The 22,166-nt window shown below is 43.4% G+C and overlaps 1 protein-coding gene across 3 annotated transcripts in view; it reads left to right on the forward strand.

Annotated features, from left to right (window-relative positions):
* The window catches only part of CCDC149 (coiled-coil domain containing 149), a 106,670-nt gene that overhangs the window by 80,816 nt on the left and 3,688 nt on the right, over positions 1–22,166 (forward strand). Inside the window, exons 9-13 of one of the 3 annotated variants that reach the window (XM_070398573.1) lie at positions 1,208–1,352; positions 8,834–8,910; positions 10,163–10,195; positions 14,906–15,022; positions 17,353–17,827. In XM_070398573.1, coding sequence (XP_070254674.1) covers positions 1,208–1,352; positions 8,834–8,910; positions 10,163–10,195; positions 14,906–15,022; positions 17,353–17,444 — 464 coding nt within the window. In that variant the 3' untranslated portion in view covers positions 17,445–17,827. Of the gene's footprint in view, positions 1–1,207; positions 1,353–8,833; positions 8,911–10,162; positions 10,196–14,905; positions 15,023–17,352; positions 17,828–22,166 lie in introns of those variants that run through there. The other 2 variants (XM_070398554.1, XM_070398563.1) reach the window with 2 other exon arrangements.

Consider the following 22,166-nt stretch of genomic DNA (forward strand, 5'->3'; position numbering starts at 1 on the left):
GCTTTTTTCCCACTTTTGAAGAAAAATGTATGAATTAGTATAGCTATGTATAGGTATGTAGGAAAGGTGTCCAAAAACATATAGTGAACCCATGGACACAGACAATGGGGTGGTGAAGGTTTGGGGGTAGGGGGAAGACGGGAACGGGCTGGAAGAGGTTAATGAGGGGAAAAGGAGGACTAATGTGATGCTTTCAACAATGAAGATTAGAGGGTGAGGGCAAGGGGGAGAGATCAACCAAAGGACTTTTATGCATGCATATAAGCCTAATCAATGGACACAGACAACAAGGGGGTGAGGGCATGGGTGGGGGTTTGGGGAGGCAATGGGAGGATAAGAACACATATATAATACCTTAATCAATAAAGAAACTTAAAAAAAAACAATGAAGATTAAAAAACAACAAAAATAATCGTATTAATTTAGTAAATCATATTAATTTAATTGATTAAGTTAACATGAAGCCTCTTAACAAATAACAATGCTAATCTTGTTTTGTATGTAGTTTTTAGTTGGCTAAAATAATTAAGCTATGCTAATATGTGAAAAACACACAAAAAAAACATAAAGTGATTTATACATTCCTTTTTCTGTCTGGTGGGAGTACAAGTGGTCATTGACTTTTTGTGTAAACCTTTAGTCTATCTACCCATTCCAAAAATGTGCGTATACAGAATGTATTTTGTAGTTTAAATAGTCTCCCACATTATCTTGCTACTAAAGGTGCACACCCTGGGAAACTCTGACGTACAGGAAGGCGGTCAGGACTAGAGTCATTGTCATTAGCGCGGCTGCGTGACCTTCAGCCAATGTTTGTAATCCATCTGCACTTTGCTTTCCTGTCGGTGAAATGAGGATAAACGCTGCTTTCCAGGTGGATTTCTTATTGTTGTTCATTTTAAGTCTCAAATGAGTTAGTCAATAGGAACGTATCTTTGAAATTATAAAATACTGGACAAGTGCAACAGATTGTTCTCCTTTTAAACGTTGTTGATAAAAATCCATGAGGACTTCCGCCTTCCTGTTTAACCCACACATTGAATTTCATTCTGTGGTACTTTTGACCCTTGAAGTGGACTCTTCAATGCAACCCCGCAGCAGTTAGAGGCTGGGCCCCTGTCAGTGTCTAGGAAGAGCTGACATTGGTCTGCATTCCAGGGTTCCGGATGAACTTGAGTCTGAGTTGTCACTGTTCTGTCTCACCTAGTCCAGGATCTGCTATCGGAGGATCACGGGTGCAGTCTGCCGGCGACTCCGCAGTCCATTTCTGATCTGAAATCTCTGGCGACGGCCCTTTTGGAGACGATCCACGAGAAAAATATGGTCATCCAACACCAGAGGCAGACCAACAAGTAGGTGGCTGGGCCTTTCGTGAAGGGGTGGGGGGGATGGACAGGAGAGATGTGGGGTGATGGTGACTGGTGGGACCACATGTCTTAAGGGAAGCGGGTAAGAACTCTTCAATCTGGAAGGAAACTCCTTAAACTAGAACTATGCTTCTGCTAAGGTCAAGCAAGCAAATAATACTGGCCACTGCTTATTGAATGCTTACCTGACCCACCCCCTGAGCAATGCATATTAAATGGTGATTTTGATAGTACACTCACCCCGGTAATGCAGCCTACCTGTCCGCCAGGTAGGGGAGGTACCTCCTGGGTGCCATTTTACCCTTGAGGGACTTTGAATGACAGGAACAGCCAAGCATCCTCTCAAAGGCAGATGTGGCTACAAGGGAAGCTCTCATTACCCTTCAGGATCAGCCAAAAATATAGCAAAAAAGGGCAACAATTAAAACAGAATGTCTTATTTGGTTATTATAAACATACTGACTGTGTTGGGCAAAATCAAGCAAGTTGAAGTAGCCATTAGAGACGACAGAAGCAAAACAGAAAGTGTTCAGAGAATTGGTGAATAAACAATAAATTAAAGCAACAAACACTGCAAACCCCGCCCTGTGGTTGTCAGCACTCCGTGCTCAGGAGAGCCTTGCATGGGGTCTGCCACTCCTGTCTCCATGTTGAAATTCTTAATTATTGTTCAGCAAGGGGGCTCCCCGTTTTCATTTTGCACTGGGTCCTGCTGGACCTGCTTACAAGACCTACACCCAGAACCCAAATGAAGGGGTGGAAGAAGAGAGCAGCAACGAAGGGCTGGGCTTCCAGCAAGAAGGGGAGAGATGGGGGAGTCGGGCCCTGGAAAGTGATTGAGAGTATTGTAGAAACAAAACAGGAAAAAGAGGAGATGGAAGGGTAGGGAAGATCGCGCAGGAGATTAAGATATATATAAAAGAAGGGAGAGAGCAGTGGAGGGAGTCTGGGCAATCTCAAAGAAATGACAAGGGTAATTTATTGACAGAAGTCATTTCAAAGATTCTTTTTAAAGAAATCTTAACCAATGAATGAAACAGCCAGAGGCTGGAATGCAGCTACTTCTAAGGGGTGGGAGAGGGAATGGGAATCTCCTCGAACAGGCATGAGTTCTCTTTTCTCAGGCAGAGCCCTGCAGTGTTCCACATTGCTGTTGACCTGACACCCCTGCCTCTCTGACAGGTTGATTTCCTAATGCGTCCCTATGGATTCCCAATGGGTTGCCACCTCTTTTCAGAAAGACTGACATTTGCATTTTCATAGGTTTAATGCATCTTTTCATTTTTAACTTTAATATTTTTGAACCATTTTGTGGTTCACACATGAAAGGTTAAACAGCCCAGCCACTGTTGCCCAGTGGTTGAACATTGAACCAGGAGGTCATGGTTCGATTCTCAGTCAGGGCACACACCTAGGTTGTAGGCTTGATCCCCAGTAGGGGGCGTGCAGGAGGCAGCCCATCAATGATTCTCTCTCATCATTGATGTTTCTGTCTCTTCCTTTTCCTTCCTCTCATGAAATCAATAAAAATATATATATTTTTTTAAAGAATAAAAGGTTAAACAACAATATACAGCAGGTCCTTGAATAACATTGGTTCATTCAGTGTTATTTTGGTATCATGTTGCTGTGTTGAAAAGGCACGTAACTCTTGTTTATATCAATCAGCCTATGGTAAAACTGGTTTTCTTATACATCATTTTGCTTAAAGTCAAAGAACCTATTGAGGACGTTAAGTTAGGACTTACTGAATCTCCAAACTACTGTTGTCTCTTAGCCACCCAGTTTCCCTTCCTGGAAGAAACCACCATTCCTCATTTCTTAGGGATCCTTCCCAAACATGCATATATAAGCAAGTGCAGAATATATTTATATAGATATACAAAAATGCTCATGTATATTTGTATAGGTATTCTCTCTCTCTTTTTTTTTTATAAATAGTAGCTAACATACATATTTTTTAAGGTTTTTCACTGTTCTGCACATCGCCCATAACAATAGATCTTGAAGATTGCTTCACATCAGTACATAGAGTACCTAATGTGCCATTTTTAATACTAAGAAGGTCTTAAGTTTCATGCTTTTGATAAATGTTTTATTTGGGAGCATGTAAAAAAAAACTAAACAACAAATGGAGTGTGGGCTAAGAATAGAATGTGAATTTTGTCTGCTTGCTGTTATTCCCCATGATTTAGGGTTTTGTAACTAAAATAACAAGATAGCTTTGTTTTGGGGGAGCATCTTACATAGGAATAAAGATACCCTGTGCCGGAAGTGTCTTCCCTACTGACTGACGGTTACCGCCCACCCCTTGAGAAAGTGCAATAGGAGCTATCTTAAAGAATTGATGACAAAAACAGGACTTTACATTTTGAGAGGACGTTCAATTACTAGGCATTTTGCTTGAGGTATTTGTTGCCAAAGAGTTGGCAGTTGTCTGATTATTGCTAAAGAAGAGATGAGGTTCACTTGTCTTATAGACAGATGGCAAAGCATTAATAGAAGAGGCAGATGTTAAAGTACCGTCTCATGGAACACCACCTTTAGTTCTCCAGGCCTTCTCAACAATCCATCACTTTGCCAGTGTGGTGTGGTGGGATGGTGGTGGTGGTGGTGAGTTTATGAAGACACACTGGCCTTTCGCTACCCTTCCTGCTGTGCCTAAAACTGTTCACTGCTCTTCCCCATCCCTGACCAATGGTAAATAGCTTAGACATTCAGTATTTTAGGAGCAGCATGAGCTATCATGGTTCAGAGCAAAGATTGAAAAGAAGGTCACCTGGGTGGAGGTGGGGGGCAGGGTTATCTCCAGGTCTGTGGAGAGCCACAGCCCCTTGCTGCTGCTTCAGGTCCCGACTTTCCCCAAGGACCCTCACTCAGGGATTTCTGTTCCCTGTGTTGTCCAGAAAGCAAGGATAGAGGCACAGTGGTGGCCAGTTCTTGAGTTAGTTCCGTCTTTGGAGATCCCCTCTGATGTTGTTATTATCGAAAACTGCTACTGAAAATCCAGAGAACTGACATCTTGAGGATTTTCCTAGACTATTAGGTGGGCATATGCAGAAATCTCCCCTATCTTTAAACAAACTGTAGCTAATTACAAATTTTGTTTAAAATCTCCCCTATCCTACAAAAATAAAAAATCCTCTCTCCAGCCTGTTTAGCCTGGAGCTACTGCCCTGGCTGTCGCCTATCCCTTGCTCAACTACTTGGAGAGTCCTCTATTGTCACAGCCTCAATGTTTTCATAGTCTTTTGTCTCAAGCCTGTCACTTGGATTCTGGATTTCATTGCCTCCACTGAAACATCTCTCTCAAGGGTCGGGCACAGTTTCCAAGTGACCTCCTCTAAACTTTCCTTTAGAAGTATGACCACTTCTAGAATAAAGCAACACTCATCACACCATCACACCTGGAACTCTCTTCCCTTGACTTCCAAGGCCCCACATTGCCCTAGCTGTCCTCCTCCATCTCCAGCTCTGCTTCTCTGGTCCTTTCTTGCCTTACACAGGAGGTAGTCTAGCCCCCTGTTCTTCTGAATTCTCCCATGCTGTTGGTGAGCAGATCCACTCCCCCAGGCTACACTCTCATCTCTGCACTTCCAGATCTTTCCTCTCTCCCATATGTCCAGATGGAGATGTTGTAGATGCCTCACACTCCTCACCTGCCTCCTGCTTGTTGCCTCATTCCTTTAGCTTCCCTGCATCCCCATTGACTTGTTTCAGGCCACCATCGTCGCCGACCTGGACAATGACTTTCTAACTGGTTTCTTCCAGTCCCTTCTCAACTCTGCATCAAGAATACTTTTCCTAAACCTCATTATGCTACTTCTATGCTTAATACCCTTCAACATCTCCCCAGTGTATAAGTCTTAACATTGTCAATATGGCAACAAGATAATTAAATCTTGGTCCCTACAAGCCTCTCTGGATTCATCTTTCATTCACTCTTCAGTTCTGCTGCTCAGTTCTACTGAAGGACTTGTGTATTTCCAGGCCCCTTTGCTTAACAGCTGTGTCACCCTTGGCACATTAGTTGACCTCCCTGGATCTCAGTTCCCACATCTACAAAATTAGGATGGTAAGAGCTGCCTCATTGGTTGTGGCAAGGGATTGAGATAATTACTGTGTAGTGCTTAGAGTAATATCTGGTACAGAACACGTGATTGATAAATATCAACTGTTATTAACGCTTTCCACTGGCACTGCGCGTGCCTGCACACATCTGTGTGTCTGTCTCCCACCAGGCTTTTAATCCCTCAAATACAAGGACGGGGTCTGCTTCTCTGCATTATCCCCTACAGCCTCAGTGATCGTTTGTTGATTTGGTCAAATGGAATTGAATGGACCCTGCTCTTACTTCCACCATCTCCATCTATAAATACAGCCAGCTGTTAAGACCCAAATAGCCCTTTTCTCTTCCTGGGCCGCACATGCCATTCAGTAGACCACCTGCCATATTCTTTCAGTGTCAAGCCAATCAGGAGGTCCCTCTTTGTCATTTGAAGCATCTTGGGTTATATTTGGCAAGTCAGCTGTGGTTACATCCATATTTCAATATAAACAGTTTTAATGAGAGTTTGCTCCAGACACAAGAAAGCTTATTTCCCGTTGCCATTACTGGGTATTGGTTAACAGTGTGCACTTCGGAGGCAAACTGAAGCTTAGGTTTGTGAACCTGGAGGACTAAGAAGAGCTGCTGGTGGCTAACTAGGCTCAAATTCTTTTTAAAGGAGTCTAGTAGCCATTTTTGCACAGGGGCCTCCCACAAAAGCTGTACTTTGGGGAGAAGCCTCTGCATTAAAATGCCTGCCTCTGCACTGAACTGTCTTTCTGCCTGCACTGTGTTCCTGCCATCTGAGCCAGCCCTTACAAAGGAGTTCCTGGAGTCCCATTTCAAGGGACTGAGGCTTTCCCCAGCCAATCAGAGCAGCTCTATTCTGACCACTCAGGACAGTGCCTTTGGACCAATCAAACTAAGGATTGATTTGGCATCCTCATTTGCATGGCAACCAACTAATCAGGGACCAGGGGCGGGGACTTCTGTCTATATAAATCAGCTCTGGATTAGGGAGCATACCTTTCAGGGAAAACTAAAGAATTCCATTTCCGTGATTGGAGCAGAGCTGCAGAGCTGAAGAGGGTCCTGGACCTGGGGCATCCTCAGAGCCCTGCTATATTGCCGTTGATCTGTTTGCACTAAATAAAGTTTCCTTCTTCACTGCACCCCAAATCGGGGGTTCCTCTTGGCTTTGGAATTGGTGCCAATGACAATGGGTTGACAGGTTCAAATCCAGACTCATCACCAGCTGAGTCCTGCATATGGTGTTGGTCAAGTTAACTAACTTCCATGCCTCTGTTTCCTAATGGGAGGAGTAGAGTATGGTGGGTAAGAGCACTGAGTGTTGTGAAAAGACAGGTTTTTGAGATGAACTCTGCATCCTTAGTCAAGTTGGTTAACCTCTGTTCCTTAGGGTCCACATGTGTAAAAGAAGGATTAAAAAAACAATGTGCACTCCAGGGCTTTTGTCAGGTCTGATGAGATAATGCAAGTCTGGTAGGTGTCCAGCATGGACCCCAATTCATGTCCAGGACTTGGGAAAGCTTAGTTTTGCTGTTTGTGTTAACAGTATTGCAGTTGCTATTGCTTTTGATACTGTTTCCACTACCACAACTCCCGCTGGGTCCATTTTACTGCCTGCAGCCCTGCATCAGATGCCAGTACCAGGCCCAAAAAGCAGTCACCCCTGACAAACTTAGCATGTAGATGGTTGTGGACACCAGCAAGTTCACCTCACTCCGTTTCTGGGAGACATGGCTATTATTTGGGAACATCAGAAAGAATACAGCCAAATGTCTCCCCACCACGCCTTCCAACATTGCCCTGATGGCCTCTCTCGGTGTCCAGGGAAGAGTTAAGCCTTATTGTTTGTTTCCAAAAGGCAGCCACATACAGATGATCTGATCTCGTTAAGAAACGGGCGTCAACTTGAACACGGCTGAGATTGCATCTCAAACCCATCAGCTGGTGAAAAGGCAGCTTGGATCAGAGGCCTGAGCAAAATATTGAAAATGAGATTACGGAGAATAGTGTTTATTGAAGGGTCAGAGTCATGAAAGCAGAATAAACCCAACAATTGGAGTGAAAATTGAAAGTAATTGATCAAGACTATGCAGAATTTAAGACTTAAGGAAAAGAGGCAAAGAAAAGCTCTAAGTACCGAGATGAAGAAAACCACACATAGTAATATCAAAGACTTTTTCATGAACTCAGAGGGAATATTAATTAAGATGCTGTAAGTCAATTCAGATAAAATAAGGATGAATTCAAAGCCATATATATGTGCAGATATATACATATTCATGTCTCTGTGTATATGTGGGTGTGTGCAGCTATCTCTGGAATATAAAGAGCTGGGAGAACAATTCTGCTGTTCTGAATTCTCCTGTTGAAAAGAACCGAAACTTTGCTATTAAGGGATATTTCCACATCATTTTAGCACAGCAGTGCCAAGAAAATTCTCCAATAAAGACTTTTTTCAATTTCCAGACCAATGGGGAGTGATTGAAGTTTTAGATGACTACCAAATTATTTCCCAACATATTTAATTTTGTGTAAAGGAGGGGAACTATATGCCCACATTTATGTCTTTCCATGCATATACACAAAGTTTGACTTCCGATTAAGTAGTGTAGTCTTTTCAAATACTCATTCCAGAACTCACATATCAATGAGTCAGAGTGGTCACCTTGGAAAGCAATATCATTATTCTGGTGATTTTTGCAATCACTGAGAGCTCTTTAGAAATGTCTATATTTTTAAACTCTCTCCCTTGATAATTACAAGCCATGAGAAAAGAAAAGCATTTATTTAATCAAGTACATTTTTGAGCATCTGCCAGGCATTATGCTGGATAGCAAGCAAGAACTGGACATCAGTGCAACATAGGTTAGTTCTAAGAGGGCAGATAATATTATGTTATTGACTCAAAGCAACATTACCAAGTATATTCATGCATGGTATTTGTTAGACTTAACTGTTTCCAAAACTCAGGTCTACCTTCAAAGAGTCAAGGTGTGATACTACTAAGGGTATTCAAAATGCATAGTCATTTTTAGCAATGAGCAATTCCTACATAGAAATTCTGTAAGATGTTTGGGAAATGGCGGAATAATTCTTTAGCTTCTCAGAGGAACTACCTTTTGGGGAGAGGAGTCACTTCAATGGCAACATTTTAGTATTTTAAAAACGTATGCACTTTATTTTTATATGTATTTCCAATAGGGTGTGCGTGTGCGTGCGTGCGTGTGTGTGTGTGTGTGTGTGTGTATCCCATTTTTAGCATGTATCTTAAATCTCAAAACATTTTCTCTTAGTGTACTAGTGGGTTTCCCAAGTAGCCTGCTCACAGGCTTGCAAGCTGATGGGATGCCTGCTAATCTGTCTGCTGTAATATTCTCCCCTTTTCCAGAATCCTAGGGAATCGGGTGGCTGAACTGGAGAAAAAATTAAGAACTCTGGAAGTTTCCGGTTTGTGGAGTCTCCCAGGTAAGCGGAACTTCATAAAACTTGTTTTTCTTTTTCTTTTTTTAAAAAAAGGAAGTGCTCTCATAATTTGCAAAGGAGATTCTACCTTTCCAATGTCCTTTTATTCTAAGATAATTGCTGAGAAATCTACAAGTGCTTTAAACTTAGAAACCATCATTTTGGAGGGAAATCAGTCAAGTGCAATACATATGCAGGTTCTCATCTACATAACTATGAAGTTTTGCTGACATAAATTCTCAAACGGTCACTCCATGTGGCTATATGTTTTTTGTAAAGTTTGTGAATATAGTAAATTCCTTCATTTTTGCCACCATAGGTGTCTTATAAAGATTTGTTCAATTTAATCATCAACCCTAAAAGTGAAAATAAGAAAAAACAAATATTCTCACCCTCATGCACTTACCACCCTCCTTCTCCTCTCTTCCCCATCCCATTTTTAACGTAGCTTGAAGATCAAATTTTCCTGTGGAGATTTTTTTTTCACAGTTGTACACAGTATCAATTAGCTGTATTTATTCTGCTTGTCATGGTAAAATAACCCCTTCATAGACCCCAGTCAGCTATTCCCCCTTTTCCTTTATACATCCAGAAACTTGTCCTTATCATTTTCCGTGCCTCCTCTGCCCCTAGAAGCAACGTTGTACATATATTTTTAGTTACTTAAGCTTTCTACACAAGCTAGTCTCCTCTGCCCTTGATTCATATCCGTCGCTTCCCTATAACGTCCAGGGAATGAACATTGCCACGGGGATATGAACAACACGTTTGTTAATGTAAATCTGAATCGCTGCCTTAGGTTGCCTGGAAGTGTGTTTCATAAATTGGAATTTTGAGCAGCGATTCCGTGAACTTGATGTCAAAAGACCTAACAAAACTAATTAGTGGCGAGTGCCATCCTGGGGATTTGAATGATCCATTTTGCACAAGAACCTTTTGATGCGGTTAAAACCTTATCTTCTTTGAAGGCCTTTCTTTCATTGCATTGAATTTCAACACAGTCGGGCACATTTATCGTTTATTTGTGCAGTCAGATTGCTATTTCTGTGCTTGTACTGAAGTTTGGATTTCCCACCCCCTCTCCAAATGACTTAGTGAAATTTCACAATGTTTTATTTCTACAACGTATGTAAAAAGCTGGGAGTTGAATAACAATGAATGCTGAGAATTTTCTCTTTCTGGTGATGTTTGGTCTAGGTTCGAATGGCTATTGTGCAATAACAATTGTTTCTTTCCTTCCTTTTGCTGCCTAAAGGCCTGAGCTACAACGTTTCAGTAGGATTTGGGAGTATGTTCTATTCGACATTTTTGTGTTTGTGGCTAATATCATTATTGCATAAATATCCGCCCCGCATGTAAATAAATAGAAATGCATTCTCTATGTATCCTTGCACTTCCCTGATTAGAACAGTCAATTGAAATGGAGAATTTAATTAGCACAGAGCAAATATTAAATGGTGAAATTAGCTTTGAGGAACCCGGCTGAATGGATTTTATGCCATGGCCATGTTTGTTCTCATCGTTGGCCTCTGCATAGATACAAAGTGGGAGGGCAGGAAAAAAGTGGCTATTTCCCAGTGGAATAGCTTGCCCTGGCACAGTGATGAAGGATGTTACAGGAATCAGCGCCTTATGATCATTCTCGAAGCCGTGTGAGAGTAAGGGGTGGGCCTCTTCCAGCATAAATCAGACCAGGCCCTCTGCCTATTCATTGTTTTACGGCTCCAATTATGGAGCAAGAAGCAGTGTGTTCTTTCCCCCTCCTCTTCCTCCTCCTCCTGGTCGTCCTCTTCTTTTATCTACTTTTTCATCCTTCCTCTTCCTTCTCTTCTTCTTCCTCTTCCTCTTTCTTTCCCCAAGTGGGAGCCAAATCATAATGTTTCAGCCAGATGGAGGGAACTGAGTCTCAATGGTTTCAGAGAGTTGCTCACTCTCTCTTATTCACCATCATCTTGAAACCATCAGGGTTTCCTCCAGGAAATCAGCCCTTCAACCTGTTGATACCTTTTTGGGCATCACTTTGTGAATTTAGTTCTGTACCAGCCATTTCAGAGATGCCCCTCACCCGCTCCAAGAACCCACAGACCCATTACGGATGCAAGAGGAATGTACATCCACATGTGATACATGGGAAATGGCACATAATTAAATGCTGAAGGATAAAGATGTTGGTGTGTGAGGTGTCATTGAATACTAGCCCTGGAAGGACAGTGGAGAGCAAAATGTTCAAGGATGGCAAATACATGGTGTATATTATACCACACCCATTCCCATGGTAGTGGCAGACATTGCTAATCAATCGCATTGCTCTTCTTTGATGATTTCACATGTGGCCCTCAGAACAGCCTCCCACTGCTGGCTTTCCAGGAAGCCACCTCCTGGTCAGAGTTGACATGTGAGAGAAAACATTTACCCTTTCCCGAGCTAGTCTGATCCCCTCACTTTAGGTAAGGAAGGTTTCTTAAGGAAACCCAGGAAGTTAGATGATACCTGAGGCCACAGTGGCTGGTGTTAGAACCCAGGTGTTCAGCTCATCATTTCATGTGCCACCTGTCCCAGGAACTACAATTCAGAGAAAAGACCACAGGGTAGATCAGATGAGGAATGGTTCACAAAGCAAGCTGGATTGGAGAAAGGAAAGTCAGAAGCCAGAACAGTCTCTTCTGAGACACTAAAGGCCAGCAGTGAAGGAGCCAACCACTGGTGGCTACAAGGCAGAATTACTGCAGGGCATGGAGCATGCTGTGATGTTACTTTGACTCTCTCCTCCCTCCTTTCCCACTCTTTCAGTCAACAGTATGTGGCTCTTAATGTTCTTTGATAGAGTTAGGGCAAACATGTGATCTTGCCTTGAAGTAGACAAGTCTGACAAATGTCACAGCCTGTGGAGAAATTATCTGAATAGCAAAGCATATCCCACACTGTTGATCCCATCTCTGAGAGGTGGAAAAGGTATGGGGCTATTGTGAGAAAGCCAGAGGGTGGGTTGGCCATATTGACCACAACTCTCAGGAAGGAATGACTGCCCTCCCTCCCCACCACCTCCCTGTCAGCCTCATTCTCCCAGCCCTGTGCTGGCCTCTGTGTGGAGAATGGTGCTTGGGGAGCTCAGAAAGGAGATGCCCTGTGCGTGTTCATACTCTAGAAAGAGACACGATAAGCCAGAACAAATATGGCAAGAATGGAGCCTGGCTCTTGGAGCTTTTCATTTTAATTCTCTCTTCTCCACGTTAAGCATCAGCCTAAGGAGGAAAATGTGCATTTTGAAAGTTCTTGGTCAATTTTAGAGTAGGAGATGAGGGATGTTGTGTTAGAAGGAATCAGGGGGGCTTCCAGAAGCCCAAACACCAGTTCAATGGAACCTTCTACAGCAGTTGATGTTTGACTCTAGTTTGTGGGTCCCTTGCCCACTCCTCATCCTCCAGTTCTACAAACCAAAGGGAAACTGCAACAGCAGGCCATCAGATTAGAGCTCAATGCAGTCAATATAGATGGAATCTGGACTGAGTTAGAAATTATAGAACCGGGATTCTCCTAAGAAAGATCTTTGAATCCTTCAAATATTTGCAAGAATGACCAAACCTTGGCATTTAGCCTTAAGATTAGGAAATGATCTCCCCAGGCAGGCATCTGGGGAGGTAGGTATCTTCTCCCCAGTCACCACCTTGGTTGAACATGAATGACTGGTGGCTTCTGTTTCTCTTCTCTACACGCTTGTTACTCGGGTTCCTGTTTACTGTTGCTGGTGCCAGCATTTTGGAGGGGCCATGTGGAATGGATGATGCCCTGTGGTTTGAGAGGGCCACAAGACATTCCACCCTAGACATTTCCTCGTGACAGGAAGGGCTGAGGATCTCAGCCAGCTCCCAATTCGGCCCATAATTTTGATTCTTTGGCCACCAAGGCAGTGGGGACTTGGAAGGCTGGTTGGGACACAGAGAGGCAGAGTGTGTCTTTTACTGAGTCCCCTTAAAGCTGGGGAGCTGCCAGCCTGCCCACTAGAAAAAGATGGGTCAGGAATTGCAGTTTTTTCCCTGACTTGAGAACAGTAACTGTGGCCTCGGTGGTGAGAAAAGTCCATCCTGAGGCATCTGCTGTGGGTTCATAGTAACCATTAAGCTCTCAAGGTATTTCCAGATGGTATCTTCGCAGCTCAAAGGGAGACCTAATTACTTTGACTTCATTCTGAGAGTCACTTAACAGTACCCCAATGGTTCTCTTTGGGAAACCTCTCCAGACTGTGGCCCTGAAGATTTCTGGATTTTTTCCATATGCAAAGAATAGCTGTGCCACTGGAGAACTTCAGAGTCAGCTCCTATCAGACTTCTATTCTTCTAGCATGACCCTCAGATACCAGAGAAACCAGAGTGCTATGGCTCTAATAACATAGGCCGTCCGCCTGAGGTAGCAGCAAGCACCCTGCTCCCAGAACATCAGGGTTCCCAAGCATGCGCCTGCCATTTATTCACAAGTTTATCAGATACTTGTTAAGCACCTAACATGTGTAAACTCTCTACTACAGTCTTGGAAATCAAGTTAATAAGACCGGGCCTCATGGGAAGATAGTGTTATAAACAAACTAGAGGCCCAGTGCATGAAATTTGTGCATGGGTAGGCTCCCGAGCGGCTGCTGGCTGCCAGCTGGGGCCTCCCTTCGTTCCATGCCACCCCCTGGTGGTCAGCACACATCATAGCAAGTGATCGAACTCCAGGTCGGTCAAACTCCCGAGGGGACACTTTGCATATTAGACTTTTATATGTATAGATGAGGACTCCAAGGTAGAGTCCAGGTTCACCAAAGGAATGGAAGTCTTCACTCAAATCCCACTCTGTGCTCCATTGAACCTCAAACTGACCAAGATAGTAGGACTTTAGAGCCTCTGACCTGAGCCCCAGAGACAGCTAATGACGGCTTTAGAAAGGGTCTTGCGCAAAGTTAGACAGCTAAGGTTGAAGCATAGGCTGGGACATGGCCCCTGGGGTTTGGGGTTTGGCACAGTGGTTCCCACCAAGAGGGTCCCAAGGCTTCCCGGAGCAAAGTTTGGGATCCAGTCCTGCCTATTGGGCCGTCTTCACTGCCATGGCAGCATTGCTTTCTGTCCACACCTTTTGTATCTGTGTTCAAGGTGCTCATGTTTTAAAGCCATATTTCCCTTCTCCTCGCTCTGTAACTGGCCTTGAGAATAGAGTTGTAATGGTTTCCCTTTCCTCCTTCTCTTTGCCTCAGACTTTCTCTGTCCATGTAGGGAGTTCATGCAAATAGAGTAAAGGTTGTGGCTGGTCTGGGACTGTATGTTCTAAGTGAAAGTTTAGCTATGATAATTTGAGGAACCTGATACTACCTGACTTATGACAGAGTTATTATTCAATCTTAATGACCAAATCAAATTAAATCAGACAGACTGTCTATGACAGTGCTATGGAAGTGCCTCCTAAAGTAATAATTTGAATAGGTGGCATTTACCAAGTGCTGACTAAATGCCTAAGTGCTTGACATGAATTAATTCATCAAAACCACCTAGTGAGGTGGGTGCTATTATTTGTCCTTATTTAACAGATGAGGGTTCTATGGCTGAGAGAGATTAAGTGACTTGCCTGAAGTCACCCAGCTAGCAGGTGATGGAGTCCAGAACACAAACACTGTAGGGCGGTTCCAAAGCCTGCTCTCCTAAGCACTGTGATGCTGTTGTTATTGTTATTATTGTTGTTATCTCACCTTGATCAGTGCCACTCAGTTTTCAGCTAACATACAGGTGTTTGTAGTCAGCCATGCCCTGAGCAGATTCTCAGGACTCATAGACAGCTATTCCCTGTCCTCGCATGAGAGAAAGCACCTGCTGGCCATTGCCCTTCCCCAGTTTTACCTACGACTGAAGAAGGTGCCTTATTCACCAGCCAGTCCATTGTGTAGGGGGTGGGGGGGGGGGGGTGCGGGGTGTGAAAGCAGCAGCAACTCCATTGAGGACTAATATGTCCACTTTCCCCTTCTCCACAACAGGGGGCAAGGACACCATTATGCTCAGCGACCCCACTCTGCCCACCACACAGAGGTCCAGGTCCCCACTGCTGAAGTTCGCCGAGCAGCCCACTGAGGACAAAGTGAACCCCAAGGATGGTAAGCACACCTCAACTTCTCGGTCCTTGCTTGGCCTGTGCCTGGGACAGAAGAGGGCTCAGTGGACATCAGTCCTGTCCATCTCTGTGGCACTGCTGGGTCATTCCTTGTGTTTCTTTCTTACTCCTTTCTTGTTGCTCCCATGGGTTCTTGTTTGGCGTTTCCAGCCAAAAAACGCAGGTCCCTGCGCTCTCTGGATGGTGGCACAGAGGTTAAGAGGGAGAGCTCAGTTTGTTGAATGGCTTGGGTTGCTATTCCAGCCCCACATCGTATTGGCTGTGAGAACTTGGGCTAGTAACTTCAGCCTCTGTCTTCCTACCTATAAGTGATGGTGCCAACCTCAGGGAAATCTTGGCACATTGCCTGGCACATGGTACGTGGCCTGGGAATCAGTTGCATGGAGAAAGAGTTGTATCCACTCCCAGGCGCACTTTCTGGAGGCAGGGTGTTCTGAAGGGGACCATTGAGGGTGCCAGAGGAGCCAGCAGGTGTGAGGACAGATCTCTTCCCATGTGGCAGCCTTGTTTCTCCAACTCAACTATCCTTCACGTCTTTTAAAGTTTGGCTTGTTTTTTTCCTCCATTCCCAGTGTGGTTGCCAGCTTCCAAAATGGCCCCACATGACCCCCTTCTGCTGGTATTTATGACCTACTGTGGTCCTCTCCTGCATTGTATCAGGGTTGATCTGTGTAACTCACAGAATACAGTAGAAGTGATGGTACGTGACTCCCCAGGCTAGGTCATAAAAGACATATAGCGTCTGCCTTGCTCTCTCTGTCTTGGATCATTCACTCTTGAGGAAGCTGGCTGCCATGTCAGGAGGGTACTCAAGCAGCCCTCCATGCTATTCACGTGGTGTGGAGCTGAGCCCTCCAGCATCAGCCATGTGAGGAGCCACCTTGGAGGCAACTTCTCCAGCCCCAGTCAAGCCTTCAGATGACAACATCCCTGGCCAACATTTGGCATTCAACCTCATGAAAGACCATTAGCCAGAACCATCCAGATAAACTGCTCCCAGGCTCCTGAGTCTTAAGCTGCTAAGTTTTGAAGTAATTTGTTACAAAGCAGTACTTGACTAATACACCTTCATGCAGTGTCAAGATTCTTTCATAAACATCTACATTTCTTCTCCATCTTCTCTTGCTCAGAACGATGCCTTCAGCCATCACCTCTCTGAAAATACTCTCAAAATTGCCACTGTGCCCAGGGCTAACTACAGAGTTACGGTCCTACATTTCCCAAAGCTCAATCTTTCCCACCGAAATATTCCCGGACTCCTCAAGTATGATATCCCCAACTCTTCCTGCCTCCTCTCTTTGTCGTCTCCCTCTCAGCAGCTCTCCAGGCTTGAAACTTTAGAATCATCATTGACCACTGTCAGCTTTCCTTCACTATCCACTCCTGGTCTTTAGCCAAACCCTTTCTTCAGAGTTCTTCGTACCTCCATTCCTACCACCTCTGCCTTGGTGCAGGCTCACTTTACCTCCGCTGCAGGGCTTCCATCTTAGGGTTCCTGCCTCCCAGACTCTCCTGACTTCATCCCATCTTCATCCTGCTGCTTTAACATGAAGCCTCTAGAGCACTGATTTCCATCCCACTCGTATCCCACTCAGAACTCTCAAGTGGCTCACAGCTATCTTCCACATAGTCTTAAGCTGTGCGACCTGGCCTGGCCTGCCTTTCTAATCTTACTTAGGTTTCTCTGATATGAAAACTGTGCTTCTATCAAACTGTACTAACCAGCTGAACCAGTCAGCTATTTTTGTATAACAAACCACCCTGAAAGCAGCAACTGTGTATTATTTATTACAAGTCTTTGAGTCAGATGGGCTCCACAAGCTCACTCACACATCTGGACAGCTGTGTTTTGAAGCCTGTGCTAATCACTCATCATAGTGCTGGGATGGTAAGAATAGAAGCTAGGACAGGTCTGGGATTTCAAGAGAGGTCCCCATGCACATGCAAGGAGAATGCCTGGAGAGAGCCCCTGACCTGGGTGGGTCACACAATTGGCCAGAAGGCAAGGTTGGGTCTTTCCCAGCCCAGCAGCACGTGACTGTTTGCAAGGCTGGTCTGAAACACAGCATGGCCCGCTGTACAGTCCGGAACATGTCTTAGCTGGTGGTCATCCCCTACCAGCATCTGAGATCCACATGGAGAGCAATGCCCTCTGTCTGCTCTGGGCTGCTGAACCCCCAGGGGGTGGCGGGGAGGGCTGCTACACTGAAAGGGAGCCTGAGCCTGGCTTGATTTTCACCAGGAAGGCATATGTAATGGCCTGATTCACAATGATCGCTTCCCGGGTTCCATCATTAGCTCTCATTGTTCCAGCCGGTCCTGCACCAGCACGGGTGGAACAAGGAAGCATTTATGTCGCGGCTGTCATGCCTGGGATGGCCTCCTCATCACTGCAGCATCTCTGATTAATTCCAACTGAAAGCAGCTCACGCTCTGAGGACAAAGCCCATCAGAGACCGGTTAACAAAAGAAGACGAATGTCCCCATTGGGCCAATGACGGGGGTGTGGAACACATTTTTAGGGACCTAGCAATCTTTCCTTCAAAGAGCTACTGTTTCTTCATTTTTTTAGAGAAAATATATTTCTCTTTCCACACTATTTGTGTCATAATGTATTTGTATCCGTTGATTGCCTCGTCATTATTAATATGTGTATTGTTACTAATAAGTATTAATGATCCTAATTCTGTTGGCTAAAACAGCACAGAATAATTACTATTATTTATAATAATATTTTCCTACTCTGGACCAGTTCAGAAATCTCTCTTGTATGAAAATGGCAATGCTATGCCTTTGTTCTCACAGGGGAGATGGAATTCCCACAACTTCAGCATTAACGTTCCAGAATCACAGAATGAAAGGAAGATTTTGTTCCCACGGCAAGTAGCCAAGGTCCTTGTTTTGGCTCAACAGTTGTGACATTTTCAGTAAATTTTCTTTGTCAATGGCTTGAGTATATTTTTTTACATACTTGTTGGATAAACAAAGGGGAGGAGTGTTTTGGTAAATCTGTTGCAGACCCATAAGCCACTCCTGGAGCCTGGCCCCTGTATATTTAAGGTCCCGATGCTCTGAAAAGCTAGCCTTTCTCAGAAAACAATCCCCACTAGAACCAAACAGTAGAATTTCCGCCTCGTCCATTCCCTTCTGCAGCTGCGTTTCGACCTCTGATGATGACCGCAGTGTTGCTCCCCTCCCCACACCCAAAAAGCAAAGTGTAAAAGTTCTCCCTGCTCATCTCAGAGGCTTGCTATTTTCAAAAAGATTCATACAGTTGATTATGAGCAGACTGTCACCTAAGGAAATGGCACAAGGCAAAGTGCCAGCGACCAAGTCCCCTGTGTTAATTCAGACCCCCCTCACTTAGATGTAAATTAAGGCTGAGAAGATTAACCTGATCCATGATATAAACACTACAAATGGTGTAGGGGTTAGGTTGTCACTGGTAAGGTTAATTAATTTTTCAGGGCCACCAGAATATACTGTTAGGTGTCCTGGAAGAAGTAACATCATAAGAGTAATTTCCAGAAGGAGTTTATTCACCTCAGGCTGGTGGAAAGTGTCGCTGCAGAAAAGACCATCCATTACTCCTCTAGGATAAGGCTTCTCGCTCTGTTCTGGAAACTCGCTCATTTTGACTCAGTGTTTCCCATGTCCCCTGCACAACCGCTATAAAATTTTTATTTGTTAGTGTGAAAATTATGTAATTGCTTCCCTGGGCTACCTCAAAATGTTTATGTGAGTTAGAAATCTTTCTCTTTTTACTCCCTGAAAATGCCATTTTAAGAACTCTTAGGGTAGCAACCTGAATACAATTGGGAACAAACACAATAAATTCAAGGATTGCTTTATTAATTAGTGCATGGTGTTTAAATATGCTAATATATGCACTGATTCATGTGTTAATGTATATGTTCAAACATTTAATAAGCTATTTATTGAACTCCTACTACAGAACATTGGCAAAGTTAAAAAATTAACCAGGTACTAGTAAGATCTGATACCTCAGGTGGTTTTTATAAGTTAACTATATATGGATAATCATTCAAGGGTAACAAGAAGTACTATGTTCTCTTGGGGTCCAGACACAGCCTTGTGGGGATTAGGACTGTGGGGAGATAACTTCTGACCAGATTTAATCAGATGGGCTTCGTGGAGGAGATGGCCATCTGGATACGTAGAGTAGTGATGGTCATGGAGGAATTGACCCTCTAAGCCAGTGATGGTGAACCTTTTGAGCTCGGCATGTCAGCATTTTGAAAAACCCTAACTTAACTCTGGTGCCGTGTCACATATAGAAATTTTTTGATATTTGCAACCATAGTAAAACAAAGATTTATATTTTTGATATTTATTTGATATATTTAAATGCCATTTAACAAAGAAAAATCAACCAAAAACATGAGTTCACGTGTCACCTCTGACACGCATGTCATAGGTTCACCATCACTGCTCTAAGCAGAGGTGCAGCGGGTGGGGCTGGGATGCTGTGAAGGTTCCGTGTGGCTGGAGCCTAGGGCTATAAGGAGAAGAGTTGGAACGTCAGGTAGAAAGGTCAATGGATGTTGGGTCACTGAAGGCTTGAATCTCAGGCTAAGGGCAGGCTGGAGGTTTGACAGCTGGGAAAGGCATGGTCAGGTTTGTGTTTTAAGCTCACAGTGTTTCTCAAACTGCAATGTGCACCCAGATTTCTTGGGATCTCGTTAAACTGCAGATTCTGAACCAGTAGGTCTGGGGTGGGGCCTGGGAGCCTGCATTTGAACAAGCTTCCTGCTGATGCACCACAGCTAGGCCAGGGACCCCACTTTGAGTAGCAAAGCTTTAGGGAAGGCCCCTCTCCCAACAGGTTGGATTAGAGCAGGAGACTAGAAGCAAAGGAACCCAGTAGGAACTAACCTAAGTATCCTGGCTGAACAGATTGGGCTTTTTTTTAAATCAAGGTTTGCTTTGTCACTCATTTATACATTACTAGAGGCCTGGTGCATGAATTTGTGCATGGGTGGGGTCCCTTGGCCTGGCTGGTGATCGAGGCCCATCAGGGGGGCCGGCTTGATCAGAGCCTATGGGGAGGCCCCACCGGCAGGGGGAGGGACCACGGGAGGTTGGCTGGTGCAGGGGGAGAGGGAAGACCACGGGGGCAGTGGGGAGGTTGGCTGTGGGAGGGCACTGACCATCAAGGGGCAGCTCCTACATTGAGCATCTGCCCCCTGGTGGTAAGTGCATATCATAGTGACTGGTCATTCCGGTCACTTAGGCTTTTATATATATAGATGAATTTCATTGTAAGTACAAGTAATGGTCTCATTTTCAGGTACAGTACTTACTGAGATCAATGAGTTCTCGGGAGAGTAGTAGTTGTCCATGACTAAGTACACACTTTAGAAAGTGCAATGTGGATTTGGTTGAACTTCTGTCCCTGGGACTTTTTCTCTGGATATCAAAAAGGCTAAACAGAAAGAAAACGACTTCTTTTGAAGGTGAGAAGCAAATGTGTATCAGAAGGACTAGAGCGGTATGGGGTGTGAAGACAGCGGTCACAGCCTCCCTGGCTGAGTCAAGATCCACAATTATCTTCCCCAGTGATGTCAGCCTGTCGACTGTCACAGCCACCACTCTGTCCACAGTCATCTCTTCCTTCACTGTGCCCCACCCCTCTTCACCTTAGTGGCTTCATTTCAGTCTTGTGGTCCATTTGATCTCACCAACATTTCATTACTTCTAAAGTTTCTTAGAGTTTTTTTTCCAAAGGTTCAGCCATTTTTAAGTTTCTTAAAACTGTAAACACTATTTTAAGTAACTAAATGCTCAAAAAACACATCCAGCTTTTAAATTAAATAAATAGAAGCTCAAGCCCTAACCGGTTTGGCTCAGTGGATAGAGCATCAGCCTGCAGACTCAAGGGTCCCAGGTTCGATTCAAGTCAAGAGCATGTACCTTGGTTGCGGGCACATCCTCAGTAGGGGGTGTGCAGGAGGCAGCTGATCAATGTTTCTCTCTCATCGATGTTTCTAACTCTCTAACCCTGTCCCTTCCTCTCTGTAAAAAATCAATAAAATATATTAAAAATAAATTAATAAAAAATAAATAAATAGAAGCTCAAAACACATCCTATTCTTTATTTTACTTCTCAATAATGGTTGACATTTAATATTTTTATATTAGTTTTATATGTATAGCATAGTGGCTAGATAAATCATGTAATTTAGAAAGTAATCCCCTCAATATTTTAAGTACCTACCTTGCACCATACATAGTTACTAGAATAATGGTGTATCACATGAATTGATTTGCAGATATTGAACCAACCTTGCATGTCAGGAATAAATCCCATTTGATTATGGTGTCTGATCTTTTTAATTTATTGCTGAATTCAGTTTGCTAATATTTTATTGAGGATTTTAGCATCTATGTCCATCAGGGATATTGGCTTATAATTTTCTTTCTTTGTAGTGTCTTCATCTGGTTTTGGAATCAAGATAATACTGGCCTCATAAAAATGAGCTTGGGAGTCTTCTCTCCTCTTGAATTTTTGGAATAATTTGAGAAGGATAGGTGTTAGTTCTTCTTTGAATGTTTGATAAAATTCATCTGTGAAAGCTTCTGTTCAGGACTTTTGTTTGTTGAGACTTTTTTATTACTGCTTTGATTTTTGTTGGTTGTAATTAGTCTGTTCAGATTTTGTTTCTTTTTTATTCAGTCTTGGATTATTGTATATTTCTAGGAATTATCCATTTCTTTCAGATTGTCCAATTTGTTGGCATATAATTGTTAGTAGTATTTTCTTATAGTTTTTTGTATTTCTGTAGTATCAGTTGTCACTTCTCTTCCATTTCTGATTTTAGTTATTTGGATCCTCTCACTTTTTTTATTGATGAGTCTGGTTAAAGATTTATCAGTCTTATTTATCTTTTCAAGGAATCATCTCTTGGTTTCATTGATCTTTGTTATTTTTTTTTTTACTCTATTTCAACTGTTTCTATTCTTAAGAACTACCTTTATGTATTATATTAAAATATAAATGAATCACACATATAATAATATTGGTACATGTTGCAGAAATTCTAAGCTATATTGTAATTCAAATGTTTTAGAATGTTATTTTTTAGATTACATCTATTTAGATTTAT

This window comes from Myotis yumanensis, unplaced genomic scaffold (assembly GCF_028538775.1).
Source record: "Myotis yumanensis isolate MYYU_CA2020_CCGP unplaced genomic scaffold, mMyoYum1.0.hap1 SCAF_1, whole genome shotgun sequence".
NCBI classification, from domain to species: domain Eukaryota; kingdom Metazoa; phylum Chordata; class Mammalia; order Chiroptera; family Vespertilionidae; genus Myotis; species Myotis yumanensis.